Below are 18028 nucleotides of genomic sequence, written 5' to 3'. Positions count from 1 at the left end.
TGAGTAAAGTGTCTTGGATGTTGATAGTAAGACACTTAAATAGAAGGTATCAGTGTCTCACATGCTAGCTAGTTCTGAGATGATGTGTCGGACATGCAAGCTAGTCTGAGATGACGTGTCGGACATGTAAGATAGTCTGAGATGATGTGTCAGTCATACAAGATAGTCTGAGATGATGTGTCAACCATGTAAGCTATCAATAAGTGACTCTTCAGCATGCAGGATACAAGACAACCATGTGTCGGACATGTAAGATAGTCTGAGATGATGTGTCAGTCATGCAAGATAGTCTGAGATTATGTGTCAACCATGCAAGCTATCAAGAAGTGACTCTTCAGCATGCAGGAGACAAGACAACCACGTGTCGGACATGTAAGATAGTTTGAGATGATGTGTCAGTCATGCAAGATAGTCTGAGATGATGTGTCAACCATGCAAGCTATCAAGAAGTGACTCTTCAGCATGCAGGAGACAAGACAGCCACGTCTCGGACATGTAAGATAGTCAGAGATGATGTGTCAGTCATGCAAGATAGTCTGAGATGATGTGTCAACCATGCAAGCTATCAAAAAGTGACTCTTCAGCATGCAGGAGACAAGACAACCACGTGTCGGACATGTAAGATAGTCTGAGATGATGTGTCAGTCATGCAAGCCATCAACAAGTGACTTGTTCAGCATGCAAAAGACAAGACAGCCACGTGTCAGACATGCAGACACACACTCCAAATGGATTGGCGCCCCCTCTTAAGGCTTGTACATGGTCGCCAATTCATGTGGAGACACCATGCACTCAGACCTCGAAACCAAGCATTCAGACCTAGCCTTGCATGCATGTCCCTGTGGAGGCGCCAATTTGAATGGCGACCCCTCTTAAGGCTTGTACATGGTCGCCAATTCATGTGGAGACACCATGCAAACACAAATTTTCATGCTCCCATCCATTTGCCTATAAATACATCCACTCCTTCAACACTTCTTCCACACCATCACTCTCACTACTTCCTCTACAATACTTCTTTTACAATTTCATCTTCAACAACATCTTCTAGTTTCATCTACACCAACTCCCCAACAAAATGTCTTTACTCACAATGGGCGAAACACATAGAGGAACGGTTGCAAACATCGCAACATATGCAAGTTTTTTCTTTTGTTAACTTTTTATCTTTCATCTTCACCAACCCCATTTTATTTTGACATACCAACTTAGTCAAGTGTTTTATTCTTTCTATTATAGGATGTATCAAGGTTTCGAACTCGGGTCCACGAATATGTCCATATGGACCCGATGATTTAACCTTATGTTGAACTCGCTGGTTTTGGTCATATTAGCAAGATTATGTCTTGGTCTATAGATAACAAGTTCATTCTAGCCTTATGCGAAAGATGGAGGCCAGAGACACACACATTTTGGTTCCCAACCAGTGAGTGTACCGTGACGTTAGAAGATGTCTACATGCTTTTAGGACTACCAATTGAAGGCAAGGCTGTTAATGGTAAGACCAACTATGCAAATTCAATTTGCATGGAACTCTTAGACACTGATTTGTTAGATGACAATGCTAGAGGTCAATGTATACTACTCTCACGCCTAAAGTCATATTGTAATAGTTTATACTTAGATGAGCATTCTACCGAAGATGCTCGAATAATAAAAACTAGGTGTTACATTATGTTGTTAATAGGATCCTTTTTATTTCCTGAAGGTAGTGGTTCTAGCATGCATATTATGTACTTACCTCTACTTAGACATGTAGATAGAATAGGAAGTTACAATTGGGGATCTGCTTGTCTAGCCTATCTCTATAGCTCGTTGTGCAAAAACTCCCACAAAGACACATCTACGTTTTCTGGATGTGCTATTTTGCTACAAGCATGGGGTTGGTCAAGACTACCGTCTCTAGCACCGATCAATAACAACCCTTTCACTTTTCCATATGCACAAAAGTAAGTTGTTTAAATTGCTATATCTTTACTTACTTCCTTAAAGTTTATTACCTCAAACTAATTTTTTTTAACTTTTTGGTGTAGATGGTCGGCACGTGGTATAAGTTACAACAGATGTCCGAGACACCGTATTACTCAGTACCGCAACCTGTTGGATCACCTTCGACCGACATACGTAAGCAAAATAACTTAATTATTTCGTTATATTATGTTAACTTTTTCTACATTCATTATAATCCTATCTTCTTTAACATTTCAGTTCATTTGGCGTCCATACCTTAATCTGGATCATGACCATGAGGTCAACACTGAAGACGCAGTCGTATGGACAACATGCACACCGATAATACGGTTCACAACTGTGGAGATACATAACACCGATCGTGTGAAACTGTAGTTCGGTATAGTCCAGAATATCCCAGATCCCCCAGCTAGCCTAGGAGAATGACATATGCGTAAAGTGAACGACCAATGGAACTTCAACCCTTGGCAAAACTTCGCAAGATCGGAGTGTCGCAAGTGGAAACACCGTCAGGACCATATCTTAACTGACGCAGTCATGCCAAATGAGGTAAAACCAAGTCGTACTTATATGGCTTGGTACAGATCGGTTGGTTTTCAATTCATCGTCGAAGATATGTACCTCTACGACTCACGCCAGGCAAGTTACACACAAGAAGGATCAACATCTAACCCCCAACAACATTCTCAGCCCGGTTACTCACAACCCCTTATCCGTCAAACTTTCTGTTCCACAAACACACAAACATACAACCAAAACATGTCATTCACCCAACCCCAAAACCAAGAACATACCCCATACCACCACCAATAAATTGACCATCAACCTGAGACCCAACATCACTTCGCACCCACACCATCACCCTACCAAAGTCGCCTTAGCCAAAACATCAACCACCCCTCCTCCTACCATAGCCAAGAAGCCCAAACATCACAAAACCAAAACATCCCACAACCCTATCTCTATCAAACACCCCAACAACCTTTCCAACCTTTCCTAGACGCATCATTCACACTCATGTCTCCCTTCAACCGTCTCGGTCGCCCATCCATGAGTCAACCACATCTCAACTTCTCTGACATGGGTCATGAGCTCAGCTACGGCGGTACACCATCATTGCATACTGAAGACTATGCTGAGTTGTCTGAATACCTCAACGGACCTTCTCTTGTAGTTGGTAGTGACGCTCTTGGCCCCTTAGATGAACAAACACCGGTGCAGAATCGTCAACGTGGGTTAGGGCCAAGGGTTAGGGTAGCTAGGGGATGTGGGACCGGAGGTCGGTTAGGTGATCCCGGTCATCACCATTAGGTTTCTTTGTGTAAACTCCAAACTTTATTAATATCAAGTCGTATTATATCAAATTTATCTTTCACTTATACCATAAAACACAAAAAAAATGCATTTTAGGAGGAGTCTCCAATTGAATCCAAATGATGCAAAATTTAAGTCCAAATTTATTGTCTTGAAAAGATATAAAACTTTTATGTTGAAGGTTTTGTCATTTGAGGCTTTTATCATTCAAACAGAAGGGCTTGAAGTTGGTCCATTTTGGCAAAATTCACATACACATGTTTTGACTAAAACCCTAATTTTGGGTTAACTTCCCAAGGACCTAACTCACTCATTTTTTATGATTTTGAGGTGGGACCAAGTGCATTGGAAATTTTAAGATGTCTACTTCAATTGTTATGTTGGACAAAATTTCATAATTCTAAAAGAAACACATGTGATAATACAAAACATTATAGGTCACTTTGGACCAAAGCCATTGAAATGTGAAAAAGTCCAACTTCAAGTGCCCATAACTTTCTCATAAAAAATCCAAATGATGCAAAATTTAAGCATAAATTCATTGTCTTGAAAAGAGCTACAACTTTTATGTTTAAGGTTTTGTCATTTGAGGCTTTTATCACTCAAACAGAAGGGCTTGAAGTTGGTCCATTTTGGCAAAATTCACATACACATGTTTTGACTGAAACCCTAATTTTGGGTCAACTTCCTAAGGACATAACTCCTTCATTTTTCATGATTTTGAGGTGAGACTAAATACATTGGAAAGATTAAGATGTCTAATTCAAATGTTATGTTGAGAAAATTTTCAAAATCTCAAAAGAAATACATGTGATAATGCAAAACATTATAGGTCACTTTGGACCAAATCCATTGAAATGTGAAAAAGTCCAACTTCAAGTGCCCATAAATTCTTCATAAAAAATCCAAATGATGCAAAATTTAGGTTCAAATTGAGTGTCTTGAAAAGATCTACAACTTTCATGTTGAAGGTTTTGTCATTTGAGGCTTCTATGAAGGAGTCGCCAATTGAATTGGAGACTCCTCTTAAAACCTACACATAGGCGCCAATTGGATTGGCGCCTCCATTCAAGTTTTAAGAGGAGTCGCCAATTCAATTGGAGACTCCTCCTAAAAGTGGGGTATTTTGAGAATTTTTTTGAAACCAGGGATATTTTGGGAATTTTCTTGAAAAAGTGGGTTATTTGGGTAAAAAAACCGTTAGTGGATGATAAATTAATTAAGGTTATATTAGTAATTGTGTTATCTCTTTTACATAAAATCAAAAAAATTAAATACGCATAAATACCATTCTTATTAAGCGTGGACGTTGTATTATTTTGCTTATAAATAAGGTCGGAATAGTATTACTAATAAAAGAAGAGTGTAAATTATAACCATACACTTTGACAAATGCAATTCTAAAACAAATTTAAAAGTTAATCAAGAAATGCGTGATTGATAAGGAGATTCAATAGCTAAATATTCACAACCAATAACTTATTAGACAAGAAACCAAAGTATTTAACATATGAGAGAGAGACTTGAAACGTATAATTTCTTTATCTCTTTTTTAATGTTTGGCAAACTTACAATTGAAATTGCGTCCATTTTAAGCTGAAACAAAACGTGATCAATGTTTTTCTTTATTTGTTTGTGCTATGTAAAACATGGTGCATAATTATCTTTTATTTTACCTTCTTCTCTTTTATTTATGTCATTTTGATGTAGTAGTTACTCAAAATTATATATTTAATGAAATATAAATTAATATGCATGTAATTTTTTTTTATATTAATGTTGAATTCTATTAAACTTAATATTTAGTGATTCAATTGTTCCAAATTAATATTCTTATAACTTATAAACGTGAAGAAAAAATAGTTTTAAGTAATTATATCCATTTTTATTATGTTTATATATTTTAATTAATAATTTAAAAAAAATGACATGATATTTATTAAAACCTTTTACTATTATTTTTTTATAATAAAAAATCACATAAAAATGTTGGTACTAAACTTGGTAATCTGATCCAATTTTTTATTTAAATTAATTGAATATAATATCCAATTAATTTCAAAGTTAACTTTTTACTACTCAACTCATTAAAAAAAATGTAATAGTTTAAACTCCATGACAATCCCATCCTACTACAAATCGATCCTCGTAAATATAGGGATTGTGTAACACAATTTTCTTTTAAAATAAAATTATATGCCATTTGTAACACCATGTTTTCGTATTAAAATTAACTTTTAGATTTTCTTATCCATTTCAAAAAAATATCATAAAAGAAAAAATTATCCTATTTTGAAATTCTTACCACGTTTTTTATTTAATTTTATTTTTGCCTTTTTCGTTATTCTTCTACATTATTTATTTCTTTTATTTTTCTTCCTTTACCTTCTTTGTCTTTCAGTTTTCTTCAATTGGTTGATCTGCTTCTCCACCTTCCTACCCTCGATCTTTCCCTTTAATGTCCGATGAAGATCAACTTCAACCACAACTACTGATGATTTAGAGAGAGAAAATTCTAGAGTGACAAAAAAAGTTTTGTTCTTGGTGGTGAATTTTGGGTTTTTGTTTTTGACTGTGTTTTGAAGGTGAAAGTGATTAGGGTTTGTTTATGAGAGTTAATCTTTGTGGGGTTTTGTAAAAAGGTGGCTGATTTTGTTAGATTTCTGATATGGGTGGGTGTTTTCCTTGTTTTGGATCATCCAACAAGGAGGACACTAAAGCTGTGAAAGAAGTTTCGAAGAAAGAGGGTTTTAAAGAAGCTTCTCTTCCTCAATCTCATCACCCCACTAGGGTTAGCTCAGGTTAGAGACTGAATTTTGAAAAAAAAATGTTTTTTTTTAAAATTATTTTGCCCTCTTTGTTTGATTATTGGGTTGTCTTCAATTCTGTTCAATTTTGGGTTTTTATTGGTTTTTGTGACCTAATTTTTATGCCTAGGTTGTTTGTTGGTTTGATCTGGTTCATTTGAAGTTGTGGTTCTATTGATTTGATGGTAGTGAATATTGATGATAGGTTTTGGTTTCACCTAATTTTATAATTGAATTTCATTGTTATAAGGAAGTTCTAGTAACATTGTTGATGATCTGTTCCTTGGTAAAAACTGCACATGATATGAGTAATATATCACATTGTTTATGAATTTTGTAATTTTCCGCAAAGTGTTCTTCAATGTAGTAGAGATAGCCCTTATGGAATGATTAGGTTCATCAGCATTGTAATTGATTGTGGGATGTGATATATGATTTAAGGATGAAAACTTTGTTATTGAGTGATTTAGCACAAAGATAGTTGCTGGTGTAGTTTACAGTAAATCGGCATATGGTTTTAAGATTGTTTTTAATGTGTTACTACACCTTTTTTGACCGAGCATAATGACTAGGAGCGTCAACATCATGACATGACCTTCTTTTTTATTGCTTCGACTCCTAATTATCTTTAAGTACTTGTGTAGATAAATCGAAGTCACGAAGTGTATCAGATTCTAAGAAGGAAACGCCAGCTCCAAAGGATGGACCAACGGCACATATTGCTGCACAAACGTTTACATTTCGAGAGCTTGCAGCTGCTACAAAGAATTTTAGGCCAGAGTGTTTATTAGGTGAAGGAGGTTTTGGACGTGTTTACAAAGGTCGCCTTGAGAGCACGGGACAGGTAAGTTGTGATTGCTGCTACAGAAACTTCGGATTTATTATATACTGAACCTCGGCCTAATGCTGTTACTATGAAAACAATTTTTCATTTTTCTCTTAATAGTTAACATTTTGGGCTTGGAAAGTTTATTGCTCAATCACCAGTTTTCCATTTGATTATTGCTTTATTACTACTTCCTCTGTTCCTATATGTAAGACCTCATTGATCATTGCATGAAAATTAGGAAAAATTGTTACGATATTAAATTTGTCAATAATGTTCATTCTCTTTCCAAAATTATCCTTCAATTATTAAGAGGTAGAATTGATTGATCTTTTAATTCAATTCATTTAATTTGGGGTGTTTTGTGAAAAAATAATTCATGTATCTTATAATTTGAAAAGAATCATATAAAATTGGACAATTAAATTATGCAAAAGGGTCTTACATATATGGATTGAGGTAGTATAACTCTACCTCTCCTTTTTATCTTTTGTGGATGAATAATTTTCTTTGCAGGTAGTTGCTGTAAAACAGCTTGACCGAAATGGACTTCAAGGAAATCGAGAGTTTTTGGTGGAAGTTCTCATGCTCAGCCTCTTACATCACCCAAACCTTGTGAACTTAATTGGTTATTGCGCCGATGGTGATCAGCGACTTCTTGTTTATGAGTTTATGCCATTGGGATCTTTGGAGGATCATTTACATGGTCAGATTGCTTTTCTTTTTAGCTGAAACTTTTGCTTTGATGCTTCATGAATAAATATGCTTTCATATTACGAGGCTATAAAATATTAGATTCCATGCCGCTTCAAATTTATTATCTCCAAGAAAACCATGTATGAGTAGGCTAAGAAGTTGACCAATGGTGACTTAGTGACTGGTCTTTGACTCAATGTTGACTGGCCGGATATCTGCTTTTTTTTTTTTGGTTTATTTAGGCGGTGAGGTAAAAAAAAGTAATTTAACAGATACTACTAATGTTCGTTATTTTCCATAAACCTAGATTATTCCTGTGTGCAACTAACTAGTAGTACGTCGGAGTAGCCATTTGGTGATTGTGGAAAATATCATTTTTATTGAAATAGGAAAGCCATATCGATTCTTTAATGCTTTTCTCATTGCCAAGCAAAAAATGTTGGATGACTGATACTCTCTATAGAACCGGATTGTTGATGTGGAACTGATATAGTGGTGGTGCTAGTCTAGTCATTAGAAGCAAAGTCTTAAACTGCGACGTAGAACTGTAGGATTATACTATGACATGATACCTATCTTTATCACCATTCTGATTCTGAATCTCTTTCACTTTCCAGATCTTCCTCCAGACAAGGAGCCTCTAGACTGGAACACAAGGATGAAAATAGCAGCTGGTGCAGCAAAGGGATTGGAATATTTGCATGACAAAGCAAACCCCCCTGTGATATACAGAGACTTAAAATCATCCAACATCCTCCTGGACGATGATTTTCATCCTAAGTTATCAGATTTTGGGCTGGCAAAACTCGGTCCAGTTGGCGACAAGACTCATGTATCTACACGAGTAATGGGAACATATGGCTATTGTGCCCCAGAATATGCTATGACAGGTCAACTAACTCTCAAATCAGACGTCTATAGTTTTGGAGTTGTCTTCCTTGAACTCATTACTGGGCGAAAGGCTATTGATAATACGCGTGGGCATGGTGAGCATAATCTCGTGGCATGGGTAAGTACACCTTAACCCGATCATCCCTGTGGATATTTCTAGGTCATGCATCAAGTAAATTGGTTTTTATGTTAGTATTTTTATCAACTTCTGAATTAACATGAATGAGCCCGGTTGTGACAGATTATTAAAAAAAGTGATTTTGGGATTCCGCAATTTAGATGTTACTTTTAGAGAATTTTAAGAAAAGCATAAGCTATTTTGTTCTTGTTTATTGTAAATGAAAATCACTTTTGTTTTTAAAAAAACACCTGTCAAAATGTTTTTTTTATAGTAACAAACAGACCCGTAATAAAAATTTACCAATATTTTCCTTCATATTCTTGGGGTATGGAACTATGCAGGCACGACCTCTTTTTAAAGACCGCAGGAAGTTTCCGAAAATGGCTGATCCACTACTTCAAGGCCGATATCCAATGCGGGGACTGTACCAGGCACTTGCAGTTGCAGCAATGTGTTTGCAGGAACAAGCTGCCACAAGACCTCTGATAGGAGATGTTGTGACTGCTCTCACATATCTAGCCTCCCAGACATTCGACCCGAATGCAGCCACTCAGTCAAACAGGCTCGGTTCATCAACTCCTAGGATGAGGACAGACAGTATGGATAGTCCCGACCGCAGACAGCTTGGTTCTCCATCTGCCCACAGAAACTCACCCGACTTCAGAAAGAGAGACAATAGGGATCCAAGTGAGTTAAGCAGGGTTGACACCGGTGGCAGCGGGTCAGGGAGAAAATGGGGGGTAATGGATGATCTGGAAAGGCATGATTCTCAGAGAGAAAGCCCTGTAAATACCGGAAGAGCTAGAGAGACTCCAAGAAACCGTGACCTGGACAGAGAACGCGCAGTTGCGGAAGCAAGAGTATGGGGCGAGAATTGGAGAGAGAAGAAAAGAGCAAATGCAATGGGAAGCTTTGATGGTACAAATGAATGAAAAACACCACATGACATCACCAAATTAGGTTGCTTTTGAGTCAGAGGAGAATCTGTGTTGGTTTTCTTCTACATCATTTTATAGTAGTTAGTCCACAGTTGAAAAAAAAACCAAAAAAAAAAGAGGTTGGGGGAGACATGTAAGTTAGTGTGGATTTGGGGTATTAAAAGTGCAATCATGGTGCATCCTTGTCTATTTACTAAAGATTTCTAGGTTCATGTTGCATAGAGCATCATCATAGGTCTAATTTTTGGCTCAGTGGATTTGGTTGTGGGTTTCATTGCTGTCACATGTTATTATCTCGTACAGTTATATCTATTATATTATATTTTATGTCCGAGTCTCATGTTTTCGGCTTATATACAAAAAAAAAGATATATAGTTTAATGTATCTATTTCACATGAAATGGCAAATGTGTGTGTACACTAGAGATTTACAACGCCCGTGTTGTGACTTTGTTGGAGTCAAGCAAGTTGGTTTGTGTTTCTACTGAATGAAGCGAAGGTTTGTCAGAAGCATATTATCCTTTGACAAAGTAAGGACAGCCTAGTTGAAAAACTCTAATATTGAATTAGATTCCTACCGAGTAACATTCGGATATAGAATATTCTGTAAAATATTCCTCTATTTATAATAGGCATATACATATATATTTTTAAAATTAATCTCTAGTGTTATTCACATGGTTTTTTTAATCAAATATCTCTCTCTTTTATAATCAAATATCTCTTGCTCTTTTATATTTCAATATGTTATCTAGATAGAGGTGTTTAAAACTGAATTGGTCTAATAAAATTTGTTAATTAACTTAAAAATTGAAAAAAAAAAATATTTGGTTAAGATATATTTGAGTTATTTTTTAATAAAATTGCACGGTTCGATTAGCAATTTAAATTTTGTAAATCAAATCAAATTGCAAACCAGTCTGTATATATTTTAACATATTTTTTATATGATATTTATTTTAGTTTAGTATCAACAAAAAAATATATTATTTATTTATAAATATTATTATTTTTATTTGAAATGAAATTATTATATATTTTTTAATTTATTGACGTCGATAAGGATAAGATTAAAAAAAATATTTAATTTACATTGTATCTCTTTATATATAAAATATTGACAGTAAAAAATAAATTATAGTGTTACGAGGCTAGTATAATCAAATGCAGGCTAGCATAATCAAATGCATTTGTTTATAACTACACAATATAGTATTCAAATTTATTTAATAATGCAATTTTGTGTATATTATTTTTTAGATATAAGATAAAATTGTAAAATTCAATTCATATTTATGCATCAAATTATATATTTTCTTATAATTATAAACTTATTTTATGGTAATTAAGAAATGACACTAAATATAAAATTATGTTTTCATCTATATGTGTATGATCGGTTCAATAAAAATCTTGTAAAAATTTGAACCAGCCCAAACTGCATTGTATTGGATTGGTTTGGTTTGGTTTGGTTCGGTTTTAATTCTAGAAGTCAACCGAACCACGCATTTTTCTCTTGCATTTTGAATGATTTTTAACGTCAAAATTGCTCGAACAACATTGCGAACACCCATATCCAGAGCCTAATGAGAAATAATCTTTTACTGTGTTTTACCTTGTTGACTCACTGTCTTTCGGTGAGAAAACAATTAAGCAAACTATGTCCCAACTCCAATTTGTCTTTCTTCCACATCCCAACATCAGTTTTCCGATCGTCACCACACTACTGCCATCGTCGCCGCTATTTTTGGCAATCTTTTGAAAAATCAACACTAGTGGCATAAGCGTCTCCTCAGATCCGGTCGTTTCCCAAATTTTCACTGCTAGAAGCCTGCACACGCCACCATACGTCGTTGTTACCTTTGCTCGTGGGCCTCATGCGCCACCGCCTAAACTGTGTGTGACAACACGTATGACGACTAATTCCAAAGATTTTTCCATCGCCCCACTCCTTTTCTTGTCCTTGTTCCAAATTTAATCTCAGAATTTATTTTCCCCTCACAGAAAATTGTGTCATAGTTCAAACATCCCCTTTTCACCCTATTCGCACAAAACTTCTCTTCCTTCGAATACTCATGGATGGTCATGTGACTCCTTTGATTCAAAGAGCATTTTTACCAACTATGTCACCTCTCCACTCTCAACAGAAAAATTATCTAGGTCCAATTACGATAGTTGGGCCGGTAATATCGTATTATGGATCCATGGTTAAGGCTACAAGGATCACCTCACCACAAAATCCAACATAATGGTTGCAGTTGAAAAGTAGAAATGGGAACATATTAATGCTCAATTATGCAGCGTAATCAAGTCTACCCTTTACTCCAATATCAAATCGATCTTTTATCCTCATATCACGTATGAATCAATTTGGACCCATCTGAAACAACTCTAAAGGAATGACACTCAATATCTTTATGGAGTGTGTCATAGATTGTTGAATATTATTACTCTAAAAAAATTATAGGTCTATGTCAACATATATTGGTCAAGTTATAATGAACTTTATGATATTAATGATCTCCTACTTAATGTTGGATGTACCACAACTGAACAAGTGAAGTCGCGTGAACAACGCGACACCCTCCTCATGTTTATTGCTCTACATGGTTTTCCTAAAGAATACTCAGTCATTCGTGATCAAATTCTTAGTTTTTTTACCGTACCAGATTTGTTTATTGCCTTTGTTATCCTTCTTCATTTACCTGTAAAATAATCACTTGAGCTTCTTACTGCCCATCCACATCTTGTTGCTCCTGCACCATGGGACATTGTTGTCCCCCTGTCCCTTGGAAGTAATCAGAAACCGCATTCGAGGAGGGTCATCCAACTCCAAACCTCGTATCAAGTGTAAAGATTGTAATCGACTAGAGGATACTATTTCCCGCTACTGGAAGTTGCATGGCAGACCTCCACGCCAAGTGAATGTAACTCAAAATGATCGTTCATATTTTCTTTAAATCTCACCCACTCCTCAAAGCTCCACATCAAGATACGATGATTTCATTATGTGGTGTCAAAATAATAAGAACTCTAGTTCCACTTCTTCGGTTACACACACCGGTAATTATCTACTTTCCTCTCTCAATCTTTTTTTCTTGACCCTTGAGTCCTTGATTATGGTGTGTACGATCATGTTACCAGTAATAAAGGTCTTTTCTCTTCCCTTTCTACCTCTGGTTTCTTAACTACTATAACTTCTATAAATGGTTCTCAAACTTGATCCGAAGGGATTGATATTGTTCAAATTCTATCTTCTCTCTCTATTACTTCTATTCTTTATGTGCCTAATTGTCCATTTAATTTACTTTCAATCAGTCGTTTAACTCGTTCTCTTGATTGTATTGTCACATTCACTAACGATAGTGTTACCCTGCATGACTGGAGTTCGGGATAAATGATTGGCATTGAATGTGGGTCTCAAGGCCTTTACTACCTCTTTGTGTAATCTAAGACACACTTCGCCGCAGATTCTCCACTCACTATCCATGCTTAGTTAGGTCATCCAAGTTTTCACAAACTACAAAAGTTGGTGCCAAGTTTATCAAATTATCTAATTTATATTATGAGTTGTGTCAGTTAGGGACACGCATTCATAGTCACTTTACCAATCGATTAAATAAACATGCTTCGTCCCCTTTTGCTTTAATTCACTCTAATGTTTATGGTCCTTCGCGTACTATCTCTACTTTTGGGTTAAGGTATTTTGTTACCTTTATTGATGACTTTTCACGTTGCACGTGGTGAGTTTTAATGAAGAACAAATCTGAATTATTTTTTATTTTTGAACAATTTATCAAGAAATAAAATCTCAATTTGGTGTGTTTATTCATACCGTAAGAAGTGATAATGCTCGTTGTAACACCTGAGGCCGAAGAGGGTGGAAAATGTAGTTTTATCTCCCTACTATCTGGTTATTTTGTTGGTTGTTTTATCGCTTTCATCTTTGATTTTATTTCGATTCGTTGAGTCTCCTTCATGATTTCACTTCTCAAAATCGAGTTTGATTTGATTCTTTTATAGCATGCATAAAAATTTGGTTAGATTTGATCTTCATCTAAATATTCTTTGTTCAATAGCATATGTGAGTGAAATGAAATCATTTTGTGTTTTTTGTTAAAGTTGATTCAAAAGTAAAATCTCAAAATGATTTTGAAAATTTGAGATTTTATAAGATTGATTCGAATCACTCAGTTTTACACTAATTTTTTTATCCTTATCATATTGGACAGAAGCAAAACTTATGGATTTGATTCTGATCAAATTTTACACTTGATCCTGATCATTTTCCTAGTAACATATTCTGTTTTATTTGATTCGAATTAATATTTGTACATGATTCAAATCAATTTCATTTTTAAAAATTCATTTTCAGTTATGTGTCATTTGATCCGAATCAAATTTTAAACATGATTTGAATCACGTGGCATTTGACTTGAAACACACTTTCTTTGATCCGAATCAACTGACATTTTTTTAAAACTGTTATTTCTTCATTCCACTTTGTTTGCTCATTTGATTCAAATCATATTTTTCTCTTGATTCGAATCTAACTACTTTTTTCAACCATTTTGTGTGCTTAATCCCAAGCACATATAAAACTTTTTTATCACCATCTCTCATTCTGAACATATTTTTTAGTGAAATTAATTTCCTTTATTGTGGGCGTTCAAAGTCTAGCTACGAAATTCTTGCAATGTTCAACTTCAATTGAGTTCAGATCTTGATAATGAGAGTTCTAAGATTGTTGGAAGGAGGTGTGTACTACCATTCTTGGAGATCTTGCTGATTTTTTTAGGTTGTTAGCAAGATTAAGAGATTGTCAATGGTGGCGATAAATTCCATTGAAAAGAAGTAGGTTCTTCTCCCCAAAATTTCCTTAGTAGTAACTATGTGGAAGTCTACAGATAAGGCAGAGTTCTTCTCAGATCTTCAGACATTTTCACCGCTAAGGAATCAGTAGGATCAAAGGGTTGATTACTACATACGAAGGTTTGGAGCAAACTTGGTGTTATTGGAAGATTCAAGAAACTTATTCGAGTAAATATTACGTAGAAGAGTTTGGCAAGTTTGTTGTATACAAGTCAAGATACAAATTAGGATATTTATTTTCTCAGTTGTATTATGGATTGGTGATTGTATGAACTCTTGGAAATATTTGTCAAATAATAAGAAACTATGCGGGTTCCAATGGGAAACCATTTAAGAGTGCACGTAGGCAAAGCAAGGACGAACGTCGAATCACTACAAATCTCACTGTCATCTCTCTAACTATTACTCTTTCATTTTAAATTAGTAGTGATTGCATGCTTAGGTTTTTCAATTCCTTCGTATTGTATTGTTTGTTCTTGGTAGCGATTTTTTAGCTAAAGCTTTAGGCTTTGATGGAATTGGATAACTAGTCAAGCTAGTCTTGTGATTGATAAATTTGAAAACAAATTGAATTTAGAACTCCACGAATTGAATCATTGTGTACACTTCATTTGACTACACAAACTGAATGAATTCATACCAATCATATTATTATTATAGTCTTTTATACTTATGAATCGAACTGTGTTGGCTTGATAAATATTCAACTGCATAATTTTCATTTTCGCATAAAACCTTATGCTCACAACTCATTTTTGAAAACACTTTGATTTTGGAAAATGGCGGTTGTATTTTTTAACTTGGGTATATTCACCCCCTATAGACCGTTTTTTTACTTCCATATTCACACCCAACAATTGGCATCAATAGTTGGTCTTTTGATTGTGTCTAATCGACATCCAAAAGTTTATGAATATGTCAGAAGATAACGATCCTAAGGGAGTGTATAATAAAGCACCGGTTTTCAAAGGTGAAAATTATACATATTGGAAATCGATCATGTATGTGCAATGGTTAGCGATTGACAAAAATTGATGGTGTGTCGTCACCGAGGGCACATTTATTCCCTAGGGCGATGACGGCGTTGTTAAATATTCAAAAGATTGGAATGATGATGAAACCAAAAAGGCTTCATATGATTTGAAAGCGGGGAACATAATTATTTCAGCACTAAGTGTTGACGTGTTCTCACTAATCCAAATAATACATTTCTTGACGATGATTTCACTTCATGTATTGGAAAGCCGATGTCAAATACCTGGACGCACCCTGTTTTTTTAAAAAAATATACAATATATTTCGTCGGTTATTTGGAAAATCGAGGGTAAAACCTATTCAGTGTACATGCTTCGAATTCCAGCAACCTCAGTTTATGTTTTTCTCATTAAAAGTGGCGGATTCTTGAATATTTTATTTTTAATTTATAAGTACGCTACTTTTCACCTTGGTTTTCTTACCAACCGATGTGAATATATTTCTCTGATATATATAGCTTTAGCTTATAGCATTCAGTTTTATTTGTCTAAACAACACAAACAGAACCCTAACAAAAAGCCCTAAACAACGAAAGTCATAAACATATATCATTTTCAATACGAAGTTGTGATGTGTTTAATGCTCTCGTTTCTTCTTTAGAGATCCGAATCATTTTATTTTACTTCTTCTTCATAGATCTAGCATGTCAAACACCAGTAATAATATTGTTGTCATATTGTTGTTGTTGTTACTGTTGTTGTTGTTGTTGTTGAGATCCAAAATCCTAAAGTTTTTATTGTTGTCTATTGGCGTTATTGTTATTGATATTGTTGTTGTTTATTTATTTGTTGTTCTTGATATTGTGTTTGATGTTGTTGTTGTTTTCTTGTTGTTTTTGTTGTTGATATAGATATTGAGATTATGTTTTTTGTGATTCATTGTGCAACTCTCATGTTGTTCCACCTAGTTGAGTTTATTATATCTAATGTCGATCGTTTGTTTCACTAACCCCTCTTTGAACAGATAACCTAGTAAATTTATTTTGGAAATAATCTTATGCAAAATTATGTTGTCTATGAAACTTATCTTATATTGATTAATGATTTTCTAGCATTCTGCAACTCATCATTCATCGCACGTTAAAATCTCTCCAATACTTCTAGTTTTTGTTCAACTTTCTTCCATATTTATTCGTTTTTCACAGCATAAAATTTTATTCTGTTAAGAATAAATTAGTAGAAAAGGAAATGTTCAATAAAGAACTTGAAACATTGGAGAGATTTTAACCATAAAACAATGTGAGAATAGATGAGTTACAGGATGCTTCAAAATCATAATCAACGTAAGTTGTTCTTCAAACATAACACAATTGTTCATATAATTATTTTTCTAACCAATTTTGAGAATGTATATGTTTAGTATAAGATTTGGTGAAATAAGCAATCCACATTAGATTTAATAAACTCAAAATAGTTTACCCCTCGGTTTTATGAGATAACTGAGGTAAAAATATGGTATATCTATCGGTGAAATTACAAAACCGAGGAGACATGTGTTTTCTCCATTTCAGAATTCCAAAAAGGTCTCCCTCAGGATCGAACCCATGACCTTATCACATACCCGTCAGTTTTTTCAAAACCGAGAGGTAAAGTTTTCACTTTTCATGACGCCCTTCATTATATCGCCTTTGTAGCCGAGGTTAAATTCATTTTGCGTTCGAGGTAAAGTTTTCACCCTTCATGACGCCCGTCTATTGGATTTCACATCATACGAGTGCTGAAGGTATGTGGGATGCTCTCCAAACTCTCTATGAGGGAATGAAGGATGTCAAGGATTCTAAAATCAATATTATAGAGGAGTTTGAAATATTTCGTACGGAACCCGGAGAATCTGTGGATTCCATGCAAACTAGATTCCTTCATTTAATCAACAAACTGCGAGACTTGGGTAAGACCTTTTCCAACAAAGATTGTACAAATAAAATATTGAGATCCATGTGCAGTGAGTGCCAACCAAAAGTATCTACAATAAAATAAGCAAATGATCTTAGTACTTTGGACATTACAAAATTGTTTGGGAATTTAGACGAGCATGAGAATGAGCTGAAGCGACTCACCAATAGCAAAGTAAAGTCGAAAAAGAAAGAGAAAAGAAAAGAAGAGAAACGAGGTATTTCTTTGAAAGCTTCATCTTTAAAAGTGAAGAAATCAAAGGAAGAAAGTGACAATTATGACGAAGAAGTTTTTAAAAGGGAAGAAATGGGTTTATTTGTCAAACACTACAATAGATATCTTAAAACAAACAAACTCAAGCATACTGACAAAAGTGTAGTGAATTACACAAATACTCATCCATTTAAGAAGGATCACAAGAAATAAGATGATAAGATTACATGTTACAAATGTGGTAATTGGGACACTATAGGACTACATATCCAAATCTCACCAAACATCATAAAACAAAGACAAGGCTTTCTACAAGACGAAGGGAAAATCTTCAAAAGGTTGTAGAGCCTACATCGCATGGTAAGAAGAGGTTGAGAGCTACTCCTTTGATTCTTGCTCGAGTTCATATGATGAGTGTGCCAACTTATGCTTGATTGCACGGAAAAAAAGTG

General features: G+C 34.8%; 1 protein-coding gene across 1 annotated transcript; it reads left to right on the top strand.

Annotated features, from left to right (window-relative positions):
* The first annotated feature begins 5641 nt into the window (after window positions 1–5641).
* On the top strand, window positions 5642–9898 carry LOC127079282 (serine/threonine-protein kinase PBL27). The gene is made up of 5 exons (XM_051019688.1): window positions 5642–6086; window positions 6737–6936; window positions 7435–7624; window positions 8232–8623; window positions 8968–9898. Exons 1-5 carry the CDS (start codon window positions 5954–5956, stop codon window positions 9556–9558), a joined length of 1506 nt encoding a protein of 501 aa, XP_050875645.1. The 5' UTR covers window positions 5642–5953; the 3' UTR covers window positions 9559–9898.
* The last annotated feature ends 8130 nt before the right edge of the window (window positions 9899–18028 follow it).

Source organism: Lathyrus oleraceus, chromosome 1 (genome assembly GCF_024323335.1).
Source record: "Lathyrus oleraceus cultivar Zhongwan6 chromosome 1, CAAS_Psat_ZW6_1.0, whole genome shotgun sequence".
Classification (NCBI taxonomy): domain Eukaryota; kingdom Viridiplantae; phylum Streptophyta; class Magnoliopsida; order Fabales; family Fabaceae; genus Lathyrus; species Lathyrus oleraceus.
Note: the sequence above shows the minus strand (reverse complement) of the source record. Positions and strands in the feature narration are given on the sequence as shown.